The sequence below is a fragment of the Bactrocera tryoni genome, chromosome 3 (assembly GCF_016617805.1).
Source record: "Bactrocera tryoni isolate S06 chromosome 3, CSIRO_BtryS06_freeze2, whole genome shotgun sequence".
NCBI classification, from domain to species: Eukaryota; Metazoa; Arthropoda; class Insecta; order Diptera; family Tephritidae; genus Bactrocera; species Bactrocera tryoni.
In genome coordinates, this window is record NC_052501.1 from 62,451,991 (window position 1) to 62,463,143 (window position 11,153).

At 35.5% G+C, this 11,153-nt stretch overlaps 3 protein-coding genes across 3 annotated transcripts; 2 read left to right on the top strand and 1 right to left on the bottom strand.

Annotated features, from left to right (window-relative positions):
- Positions 1–499: 499 nt before the first annotated feature.
- On the top strand, positions 500–1,203 carry LOC120772614 (protein CTLA-2-beta). Its single transcript, XM_040101328.1, has 2 exons — positions 500–786; positions 844–1,203. The coding sequence occupies exons 1-2, from the start codon at positions 748–750 to the stop codon at positions 1,054–1,056; spliced, it is 252 nt and encodes an 83-aa protein (XP_039957262.1). The 5' UTR covers positions 500–747; the 3' UTR covers positions 1,057–1,203.
- A 3-nt stretch (positions 1,204–1,206) lies between these two features.
- Positions 1,207–3,680, bottom strand: LOC120772613 (succinate dehydrogenase [ubiquinone] flavoprotein subunit, mitochondrial-like). The gene is made up of 5 exons (XM_040101327.1): positions 3,577–3,680; positions 2,091–3,482; positions 1,835–2,037; positions 1,634–1,784; positions 1,207–1,478 (listed from the first exon to the last, which is right to left on the bottom strand). The coding sequence occupies exons 1-5, from the start codon at positions 3,628–3,630 to the stop codon at positions 1,299–1,301; spliced, it is 1,980 nt and encodes a 659-aa protein (XP_039957261.1). The 5' UTR covers positions 3,631–3,680; the 3' UTR covers positions 1,207–1,298.
- Positions 3,681–4,299: 619 nt separating this feature from the next.
- Positions 4,300–11,004, top strand: LOC120770442 (succinate dehydrogenase [ubiquinone] flavoprotein subunit, mitochondrial). Its single transcript, XM_040097911.1, has 6 exons — positions 4,300–4,397; positions 4,466–4,586; positions 8,465–9,856; positions 9,970–10,172; positions 10,240–10,390; positions 10,451–11,004. Exons 2-6 carry the CDS (start codon positions 4,533–4,535, stop codon positions 10,628–10,630), a joined length of 1,980 nt encoding a protein of 659 aa, XP_039953845.1. The 5' UTR covers positions 4,300–4,397; positions 4,466–4,532; the 3' UTR covers positions 10,631–11,004.
- Positions 11,005–11,153: the final 149 nt, after the last annotated feature.

The window sequence follows — 11,153 nt, forward strand, 5'->3', positions numbered from 1 at the left end:
CGTGTGATAAGGCTCATACATGTTTGGCATAATTTCAATCTGGCCGTTCCAGTCATTCCAATTGCAAAACGTCAAAACCTAACCAATCCAGTCAACTGTCAAAGTTCGGAAGGGGAGCGGTTCTCACATTTCCAGTGAGTTAAGAGCTGGATATGGACTGAATTTTTTTTTTTTGAAAACTGAATTTTTTCGTTAAAAGAACAAAATTCTTGTTTTCAATGGCATGCGTTCTATTTCTTGTTTAATTTCATTTAAAAACATACATTTTAAGATATTTTCCAGAAAATTTAACCTTATTTTCAGAAAGCCGCTAATCTGAACAATTACGAAAATGATTACATGAAATGAAACAATGACCACATGATTACGCATGATGAATTAAACTTCGAAATTACCCTAATGTGAAGCAACTCTGCACGAAACGAATAGGTGGTAGCACTTTTACCGTTTTGCTTTCCTTTTTTTATTACCCTTGGTTAACAGCTGATACTGTTGTTTTCTTCCCCAATTCGTCTGATTGAAATTTGTTTTGTGTTAATAATACATAGTCGAGTTTTTTCTGCCTTTGTTTTTCATACAGGCACGATTTCGACAAAGAGAATTACTGAAATAAATGAGTCATTTCTGTGGCTATTATCAGCAATAATACAGATTCTGAAATACTTTCATTTTATTTAAAGTATAAAGCAAAAGTTCATAAGAGCACAGTTGTTTATAGGCAACAGTAAACTGCATACACATATAAAAATGTCACTAGTTTCCGATCAAGAATGGGAGGAGTATAAGGTAAGATATTCGTTATATTAGGCATACATAAGATACATAATATTTTAATATTTTTAGTCAAAGTTCAATAAAGTTTATTCTGATGATGCTGAGGATAAATTGCGCCGTGAACGGTACATTAAATCCAAGCAAATGGTGGAAGAACATAACAAAAAATACGAGAACGGCGAAGTTACATGGAAAATGGGTATAAACCACTTATCCGATTTAACAGAAGAGGAGTATTCGGTGCGTTGCGGTAAGAAGGTGACGCCACCCACATCCTCTTGAGTATTAATTATATATGTATGTATTTTTTTATCACTTCGAATATTTGTCATAAAACGGATTTTATACATATGTATGCTCTAAAATGTGTTTTGTAGTCTTCTTTATTGTAAAATGTTAAAAATATTAAACCATTGACAAACAAATCGAGCTGTATGTATATTTTCATAATGTTGTAGGGCTTTAGTCAAATTAATTATTGAATATTAATCAATTAATAGTAATTAGTGTATAATTCATCAGCTTCAGTATGAACGTATAGCGGGCGGAACATGTTCCACACTATCATCTAAGGGTGTATCAATAACGGCACGATATTTAATTCTAACTTCGCCCGTATCGCCACAAATCCAGGTAAGTGTGTGTTTGCGCCAATGTTCGTCGAACGAACACTTCTCTTGACATTCAATGGCCTCGCTGTAGTCCTACGCAGATATTCTCATGAGTAAAAATGAAATATTTGGAATCGTATAATTTTAAAACAAAAATTAATATTTTTTTATGTTGTGTGTGTAGCCTATGTTATTTATGTAAATATGTAGTATAATTCCTCATTTATTCAGAGCAGTTTGTTACTTACATATTCATCGATACGTTCTCTAAAGTCCTCACGCATATGAGATCCTCGAGACTCCTTGCGGTTTTCAGCAGCCACCATTGTACACATAGCATTCACCAGCAAATTTTGGAGCTCTAGTGTCTCAATCAGGTTGGAATTCCAAATTAAGGATCTAAAAAAAAAATACATAAATGTTTATTACATATTACATTATTTGCTTACCTGTCTTCAGTGCGCACATCTTTGAAATCATTATAGATTTTAGTTAATTTCTTTACACCTTCCTGAAGGTTTGGTCCAATTCGAAAAACACCTGCATGCTGATGCATTGCCTTCTGCATTTCAAGGCGTAATGTGGCAGTGGTAATACTACCATTCGCATGAAGCAATTTGTCTAAATTTGCCACAGACATTTCGCCTGCATTCTGCAATATTCAATATTAACCGACATTTAGTATATGTATATTACAAAACTCACATCCTTCAGATTCGGTGCCGGACAGCCAGCTCGGTGATTTTCGGAAATATGTAAAGCGCAAGAGCGGCCGAAAACTAAGAGATCTAACAGTGAGTTAGCACCTAAACGATTTGCGCCATGTACATTACATGAAACTTCGCCACAAGCATACAAGCCAGCCACACTACGATCATTACCATCCATATCAATCGTTAATACTTGTCCACGATAATTCGTTGGTATACCACCCATGTTGTAATGTGCGGTAGGTATTACTGGTATAGATTCTTTAGTCGCATCTATTCCAAGAAAAATTTTAACCGTCTCTAAAATACCAGGCAGACGCGTGAGTAATTTTTCTCGTGGTAAATGATGTAATTGCAAGAAAATATGATCTTTATCGGGTCCTACACCACGTCCCTCCATAATTTCTATAGTCATTGAACGAGCCACCATATCACGAGGTGCTAAATCTTTTGCTTTCGGTGCATACTTTTCCATAAATCGTTCACCCTTTCCATTTACTAAGTAACCTCCTTCACCGCGACAACCTTCAGTGACAAGCACACCGGGACCATACATACCCGTTGGATGAAATTGTATGAATTCCATATCCTGTAGGGGCAGACCTTGTCGAGCGACCATTCCGTTTCCGTCGCCAGTATTGGTGTGGGCGGTAGTACAGGAAAAATACGTTCGTCCATAGCCACCTGTTGCTATTATAGTATTAAGTGCTCGAAAACGATGCAATGTCCCATCTTCTAAACAAATGGCAATAACACCACAGCAGGCGTAATTGTCAAAAATCAAGTCCAATACATAAAACTCAATAAAGTACTTAATATTGTAAGCGAGTGATTTGCCATAAAGCGTATGCAAGATGGCATGTCCTATACGATCGGCACATGCACAGGCGCGTCTTGCTCGTCCTTTACCGAAATTTGTGGTATGCCCCCCAAATGGTCGCTGATATATTTTACCATCCGCTGTGCGAGAAAAGGGTAAACCATCATTTTCAAGTTCTAAAATAGCGCGTGGTGCTTCTCGCGTCATATAATGTGCAGCATCTTGGTCGCCCAACCAGTCTGACCCTTTAACTGTGTCATAGAAATGCCAACGCCAATCATCTTCCATTTGATTACCTAGAGCGGCATTTACACCACCCTGCGCAGCGATGGTGTGGGATCGTGTTGGGAAAATTTTGCTAACAACGGCGGTTTTAAACCCTAATTCTACTAGAGTGGTTGCGGCACGTAAAGCGGAACCACCAGCGCCAACGATAACAGCATCAAATGCATGGTCTACGACCGGGTAGGCTTTTGAAATACCCTTGCTTACTTTGGCATCTCCGCGTGTTTTACTGTCACAAGTTAATGCACGGATTGAGGACCTAGGCGTAGTCAAGGATGGGAACTGTAATCACAAATATATGACAATTTTAAATGCACGCATATAAGGAAGTATAATATAATTTCTGTAGCTTATATTGACCTCTATCAATACTTACCAATTTCCGTTTGTTCACACGTAACATAAATAGCAAATGTTTAAAAAGTCTCATATTTAAAACTATTAACACCAATAAAATTCAGGATACACACATAAATAACATTCGAACCAGTGTCAGATACTAAATTTTTTCATTATTTTCATATGACTTACGTTAAAAAGGTTCGTTTTTCCCAGTTTTCACAAGTAAAATTTCTTACCCTTTATATAAATCTTATTTTCACATTCAATTCATTCAGGTATATTTATCAGTAATAGATCAAATATGTTTTTTACCTAATTTCCGTTTCTGGGTTTCCGTTCAACTACAGGGGTGTTAACTATTAAATACATGATAAAAGAACAAATAATATGTAATTTTCTCTGACATTACGTATTTTTGTGGATATTTGTAACTAATCGAGTCACAAGATTTTTTGTAAAATTTGGTTAAATAGAAGCTTGACTTTATTATAAGCAGGAGCAAATGGCTGGAATTAAAAAGCGTCTATTTGTGACACCCTGTGTCGGCGAAACATCATCTTCATTACAACAGCGCAGAACAGTGTGGAAAACTACTAAGCGAATTTATTGTGTAAGTTTCAATCATAGTTTATTATTATTTTTAATTGGTTTAGTTTTTTATTTCTTCCAATTTATTTATACAATATTTATTTTGTTTTACCACATAATGTCATTTATTTAAAATTGGTAACGCTATTGCCAGAATTGTTTTTGTTTTCCCCATTGGCGCTTTGGGCAGCTGCTTCTCATCAGTCGATCGGTGCGAGCGCGAGAAGTTTCATCGAATTGACAATTAGTTTGGAGCGAATTTAAATTGTAATAATAAAAATATGAAAGGACTACATTTTGTTAACACAATAATAATCGGTTTTATTTTAAAATAGGCGCAGTGAAACATCCAAATAGTATTCAATAAGGGGAGATTGCTGTGAAGTGTTTCATATTACGAAAATGGCGAGCCTAATGCGTGTACCATCGATTTTGGCCAAAAATGCAGCGGCAATGGTAAGTTAAACATCGATTGTAAATCTGAGGGGTAAAGCTGTATGACGAAGAGTCCATTATCCAGGCTGGGACAAAATAATTGCATGCTTATATATATGCATTAAATAGTATTAGAATTTCGCTTTTTCATTGGGTTACACAACCATTATTACACATTAAGCTCAAACATTGCATTCTCCGAATATTCGGCGAGGGGAAAAGATAATTTCGGTTGATTATTGCACTGAAAAAGCAATGCACAACACAAAGGAAGTACTAACCGTGGGATTGTGAAATTTGTTTGTTCTATGATATTTTTTTAAACAATTTTCTGGTGAACATTATTGTTAAGGGGCTCGACTAATTAGAAAAAGGGCCACGGTAGCACCAAAAGACCGCATGCTTTCACAAGTGTACTGTGTGTCAGTGTATACGGAACGTAGTGAGTGGTAGTGACGACGACTGCGGCTACTGCGACCAACGAAGAAGCTAGACGGTGTTTTGTTATGTAACTTTTTTATGGGAATTTTTTACAATTTTACTTTAATAATTTTTAATTTTATATAATATTTAAACATTTCATTGATAACTTAGTGCAATGCTTACGTCGCTTTCAATTTGCGTGTATATTTCAATAAGTTTTTATTTGCATAATCAGTCATACGTGTTGCGCCGTATACATAACAATGTGATTTATTTTGGTGTATTTGGGGAAATATGTATATATTATATTTAGTATAAATGATGCAAACAACTTAAAAAATGCATTATCATTCTCTTATTTAGTTTACAATATTCATATTGGTACTATTTTCGAAGGTTTAAGGTACTAAAGTATTCATCTTAAGTCTGTTCTTTTAATTAAGGTGTGTCCATTGTTGATTCAATTTTTTCCGATCTAAAAAATTTTACAAATTTTTAAACAGATGTACAGCGGTGTTCATTAAAAAAGCAGTGCAACAGAAGCAAAAATGTATAACTTTTTTTTTTGTATATTCCTTTCTGTTAGTTGCACATAGTCTTTGTAGAATGGAATATAGAGATAAGTAAAAAGTAAAAACCTCTTAGATTTGCTCAGTTTTTAACCCTTTTTTTAATTTTTTAACCGATTGTATGTACACAGCTATAGTTGGGACTGATTTATGAAAGGATATAACACCATTGTGTATGCTTAAGAGCACTATCAGTCGATTATCTAAATTTGTTCATAATATATGCAATATCAGTGAACAACCAAAAATGCGTGATAGTGCACAATAATATCAAAAATGTAGAAAAACTTAACAAATTTAACGGGTTTTTTCTAAATTTTTCTTATTTCCATATTCCATTTTATAAAAACAATGTGCAAGCGATCAACTAAAGAATGCAAAAAAACATTATATACATATTTTAATTTTTGCTCCACTGCTATTTTAATGAACACTACTATACATGTTTATATATATATTTGTTTATTGTTTAGTTATTTATGTATTACATATATGTACTAAACGATTAGCAGGAACATTATTGGTTTAACTGTCTAATTATTAAAATTACAACGTAGTAATATAAAAGAATGTTTAAACATTTCATTTTTACTAAATATGACACTGTGCCTTGACCTTCAATACAATATACGTAAAGCCGCTGGAGGGCTCGATTTCCGATTCCTCATGCCGCTTTTTCACCACTTTACTGTATACATATCAGCAAGCTTTGTTTTGATAATCAGTATCTTGCGGGTAATTCTCTTTGGCTATCACTTTCGTTGATTGTGCTCGCATCTTCCACCACAATTAAGACACTACCTACATATGTATGTATATATTCCACTATTTTTTACGATGTGTGTGTTGTGCGTGACGCAGCTGTTTATTTAATATTTTTTTATAATCGTTTTATTGTTAGTAAAACATTAACTTGTGAATCTCTCATTTCTATGTAGCGGTTTATCACTAAGCGTACATTAAAAAATTTCCAATCTCAAGACGTGTCTATCCGCTTACAAATTCAGAATTAATCAAATTAGTCATTTTTAAACATTCAATACAAACAATTATACATACATATGCTATGTATATTCCTTAGAAATTTTTAAGTACAATGTTCAAAATGTAGTTGTTTTTACCGCTCCGTCGTTTACAGAGTGTTCGACACAATTGTCTCGTCCGATATAGGCATTTGGTGAGATTAATTTTTAATTGTAATGGGCACGTCAATATAGCTATAAATCTCAAGATTATTTATTTAATGTAGAATACATTATGTTTATTCATAAAGGTGGACTACATATACATATATAAAGTATACATGTTTGTATGTTGGTTTAAATATCATAAAAAAAAGGTCAGCTGATTTAATTCCGCCCCTCTTTACTACGTGGCAATGCTTTTTTTATTTTAAGTGATGAGTATTTCAAGTATTATCTAATAAAAATAATAGTTAATTTTTAATCTGCATATCTATCTTTGGTAGTGATGGGATAATGATGAAAGTTCAATAGCCTTTAATGTACTAATCACACGAATCGAGTCGGCCTAACCGGAACAGTATCCGATTTGTATTAAGCATAAATTTGCATTGCAGCTAGTGAATACATTATATCCCACCATTTCCAAGCTAACCCGTTGTAAAAATTGTATATAGTTATAGCGTACTAGTTTATACTTATATTAATATACATACATATGCATATATAGGTATTAATGTGCAAACGTCTGCTGGCGACTACTTCTACTCGAATATGTTTGATTAATATAGTTAAATATTGGCATATATATACATATGTATATGTTTATATTCATTTGTAATTTTACTATTGCACAGCTCTAAGTGATGCAAAAAATGTTATTATATTTAACCGTCGTATCAAGATATTATTTCGTTGGGCTTTCCGTTGAAAAAAAAATGAAACTAATAAGTAGTACAATTAATTTGATGTTTTGTGAATAAAAATTGCTTTGTTATTCTAATATGCCATACTTAAATCGCTTAGTTCAATATTATTGCTTTAATTAAGTGTAATCAGGATAATTTCATCGTTATTATTACATTTTGTTTAATTTAAAATCAAAAGCTCTTCACATTCGACATCAAGCGTTTTATGAAAGCTTCAAATTTATGGAAATCAGGATGTATCAAACAAATGTTTTTCATCAACATTCATGTTATTCATTTTAAGAATAAAAGGTGTGTGCATTCAGATTAGGTAGATCTAATCATTTAGGATTGTCAATGATTATTCGTTTCAGAAGATCGTGATCTAAGATCAAATATATTGCAATAGAATTGCATTAACTTAAACTTAAGAATTACAAGTTTATAGATGTGTTTCGATCGCTAAAATAGAGTTTATAAATATTTTTAAACAAAGAAACAAAATTATTACTCAATATTAAGTTGTGCTAAAAAAGTTAAGTTGCGTTGCTTAGTTCTATCGCATGCCCGCATTTATATAAGTACATAACACATGAAAATTATATATATATATACAACTATTTATCTGAGGAAAAAGCAACGCAGTTCATTTATAAAACGAGCAGAGGAATGATTAGTAAAAAATTTGTTTCGTAATTATCTTTCGTAAATAACATACCTATGATAGAATCGTTTTAAATAGAAATAGAGCTAAGTATTTTCTTAATTTACTTATCACTTCACAGTAGATAGTTATAAGGTTTAAGTATATCTCATTGTAAATCGAATTGGGAAAGCTTGGTGAAGTTTACTGACATTTCGTTCGTTCGGTTGCATTGTTTTCGAGCGCATTCAAAGCATAAAACCGCATTCGAGTAGAGAGTTTACGAAAAAATATTTGAAGCAAAAAGTTTTTTTTTATTGTATTTAAAATTTATTTACAACTATTTATGAAAGTTTAATTTATCCATAACTGTTATTGGTTTGTATATTTCCAGCTACGCACTGCCACTGTAGTGCCACAACGTGAACTGCACATTACACATGGCAAAAATGATGCCAAAGTACGCACTGATGCCATCTCTAAAGAGTACCCGATTGTCGATCACAGTTACGATGCCATTGTTGTTGGCGCTGGTGGTGCAGGTCTGCGTGCCGCTTTCGGTTTGGTGGCTGAAGGTTTCAAGACAGCTGTTATCTCCAAACTCTTCCCCACCCGTTCACATACAATTGCCGCACAGGGCGGTATTAATGCGGCGCTCGGCAATATGGAAGACGATGACTGGAAATGGCACATGTACGATACCGTGAAGGGTTCCGATTGGCTGGGCGATCAAGATGCCATTCACTATATGACACGGGAGGCACCACAAGCCGTCATTGAATTGGAAAATTACGGTATGCCTTTCTCGCGCACACCCGAGGGTAAAATCTATCAACGCGCTTTCGGTGGCCAAAGTTTGAAATTCGGTAAGGGTGGTCAAGCGCATCGTTGCTGCGCCGTAGCGGATCGTACAGGTCACTCGCTGTTGCACACACTGTACGGGCAGTCGTTGAGTTATGATTGTAATTACTTTGTCGAATATTTCGCATTGGATTTAATATTTGAGGATGGCAAGTGCAAAGGTGTGTTGGCACTGAATCTGGAAGACGGCACACTGCATCGTTTCCGTGCGCATAACACCGTCATTGCGACCGGTGGCTATGGACGTGCTTTCTTTTCGTGCACATCAGCACATACGTGTACTGGTGACGGTAGTGCAATGGTCGCACGCCAAGGCTTGCCCATACAGGATTTGGAATTCGTGCAATTCCATCCGACTGGTATCTATGGTGCCGGTTGTTTAATTACTGAAGGTTGTCGCGGTGAAGGTGGCTACTTGGTGAACTCAAAGGGTGAACGTTTTATGGAACGTTATGCGCCAGTCGCCAAAGATCTCGCTTCACGTGATGTGGTGTCACGTTCAATGACTATCGAAATCATGGAAGGACGTGGTGTTGGACCCGAAAAGGATCACGTTTTCCTGCAATTGCATCATTTGCCACCAGAGCAATTGGCTCAACGTTTGCCAGGTATCTCCGAGACCGCAATGATCTTTGCCGGCGTAGATGTGACACGTGAACCCATCCCAGTGCTGCCAACAGTGCATTACAATATGGGCGGCATCCCAACCAACTACAAGGGTCAAGTACTGACCATCGATGAGAACGGCTGTGATGTCGTAGTGCCCGGTTTGTATGCCGCCGGTGAGGCTGCCAGCTCATCTGTGCACGGTGCCAATCGTTTGGGCGCTAATTCATTGTTGGATTTGGTCGTGTTTGGTCGTGCTTGCGCACTTACTATTGCTGAAGAGAATAAACCCGGCGTGCCAGCTCCCAGTTTGAAGGATGTGAGTGAAATTTGCATTTAGCTGAAATATTTATCTCTTAGTCAAGTGTAGTTTAAGCCTTTACACATTTTTTTTGTTGGTATGATCTACAAAATTATATTTTTTTTTCATAGAATGCTGGTGAGATGTCCGTTGCTAATTTGGATAAAATTAAGAATAATAATGGCAAGATTACCACCGCCGATTTGCGTTTGAAAATGCAAAAGACAATGCAGGGTCACGCTGCCGTGTTCCGTGATGGTCCCATATTGAAGAAAGGTTGCGAGAAGATGGTGGAGATCTACAAAGAGTTCCAAGATGTCAAGGTTGTTGACAAGTAAGCCTAAATTAGCAATTTCTCTCTTGTGTTGCTGTGTATACTGAGTTTAAGTTATCGCGTTTAGATCGAATGTGTGGAATTCCGATTTGGCGGAAACGCTCGAATTACAAAATCTTTTGGCCAACGCTCAAATGACTATTGTTGCAGCAGAAAACCGCAAAGAATCGCGTGGTGCACATGCGCGCGAGGACTACAAGACGCGTATCGATGAATATGTAAGTATTTGTTATTTTGGTTTTCGTAGCCTTTTTTTACTCAATAATTTAAACATACAGGACTTCAGCAAGCCAATTGAGGGTCAACAGAAGATACCATTGGACGAACATTGGCGCAAACATACTCTGACATGGGTGTGCGGCGATGCTGGCGATATCAAAATCAAGTACCGCCCGGTCATTGATAAGACTTTGGATGATACCGTACAAACTGTGCCACCAGCAATACGTTCCTATTAATTAATATTTAGTAATTAAATGGATCAACGTAACCATCAACACTACAAATTGCGTAGGAGTGGCGTATATTTGTATTCACATGTCATCTTTAAGTAATTCGCTGAATGATCATTTTGACGTGAAAAGTTTAAACGCGCTGAATCTATACAACTATATTGAGATAAGCTATATAAACGGCAAACTAAACACCTTCCCTTTACACTATGAAAATTATGTAATTTATTCACGAAATGCATATAATGTTTTCTGCCCTCCAAACCGCACATAGGCAGACATACACCCAGTTATTTACACGCAACAATTCTAAAAGTATCTTGCAATGTATACTTAATGATGATTTTTAGAAAGAAAACAATCAATTGTGTTTTTATTTACTTAATAGTTTTATTTTTTTCCTTAGCATATAATTAAAAGCGGTAAAGCAAAGTGAGTCGCCTTAACGTAACGCATTCGTTGAAAAACATCTAACACTGTCTTTAAATACTTTAAAACTTCATGATATTCTGCTAGAAGTGGTGTGTTG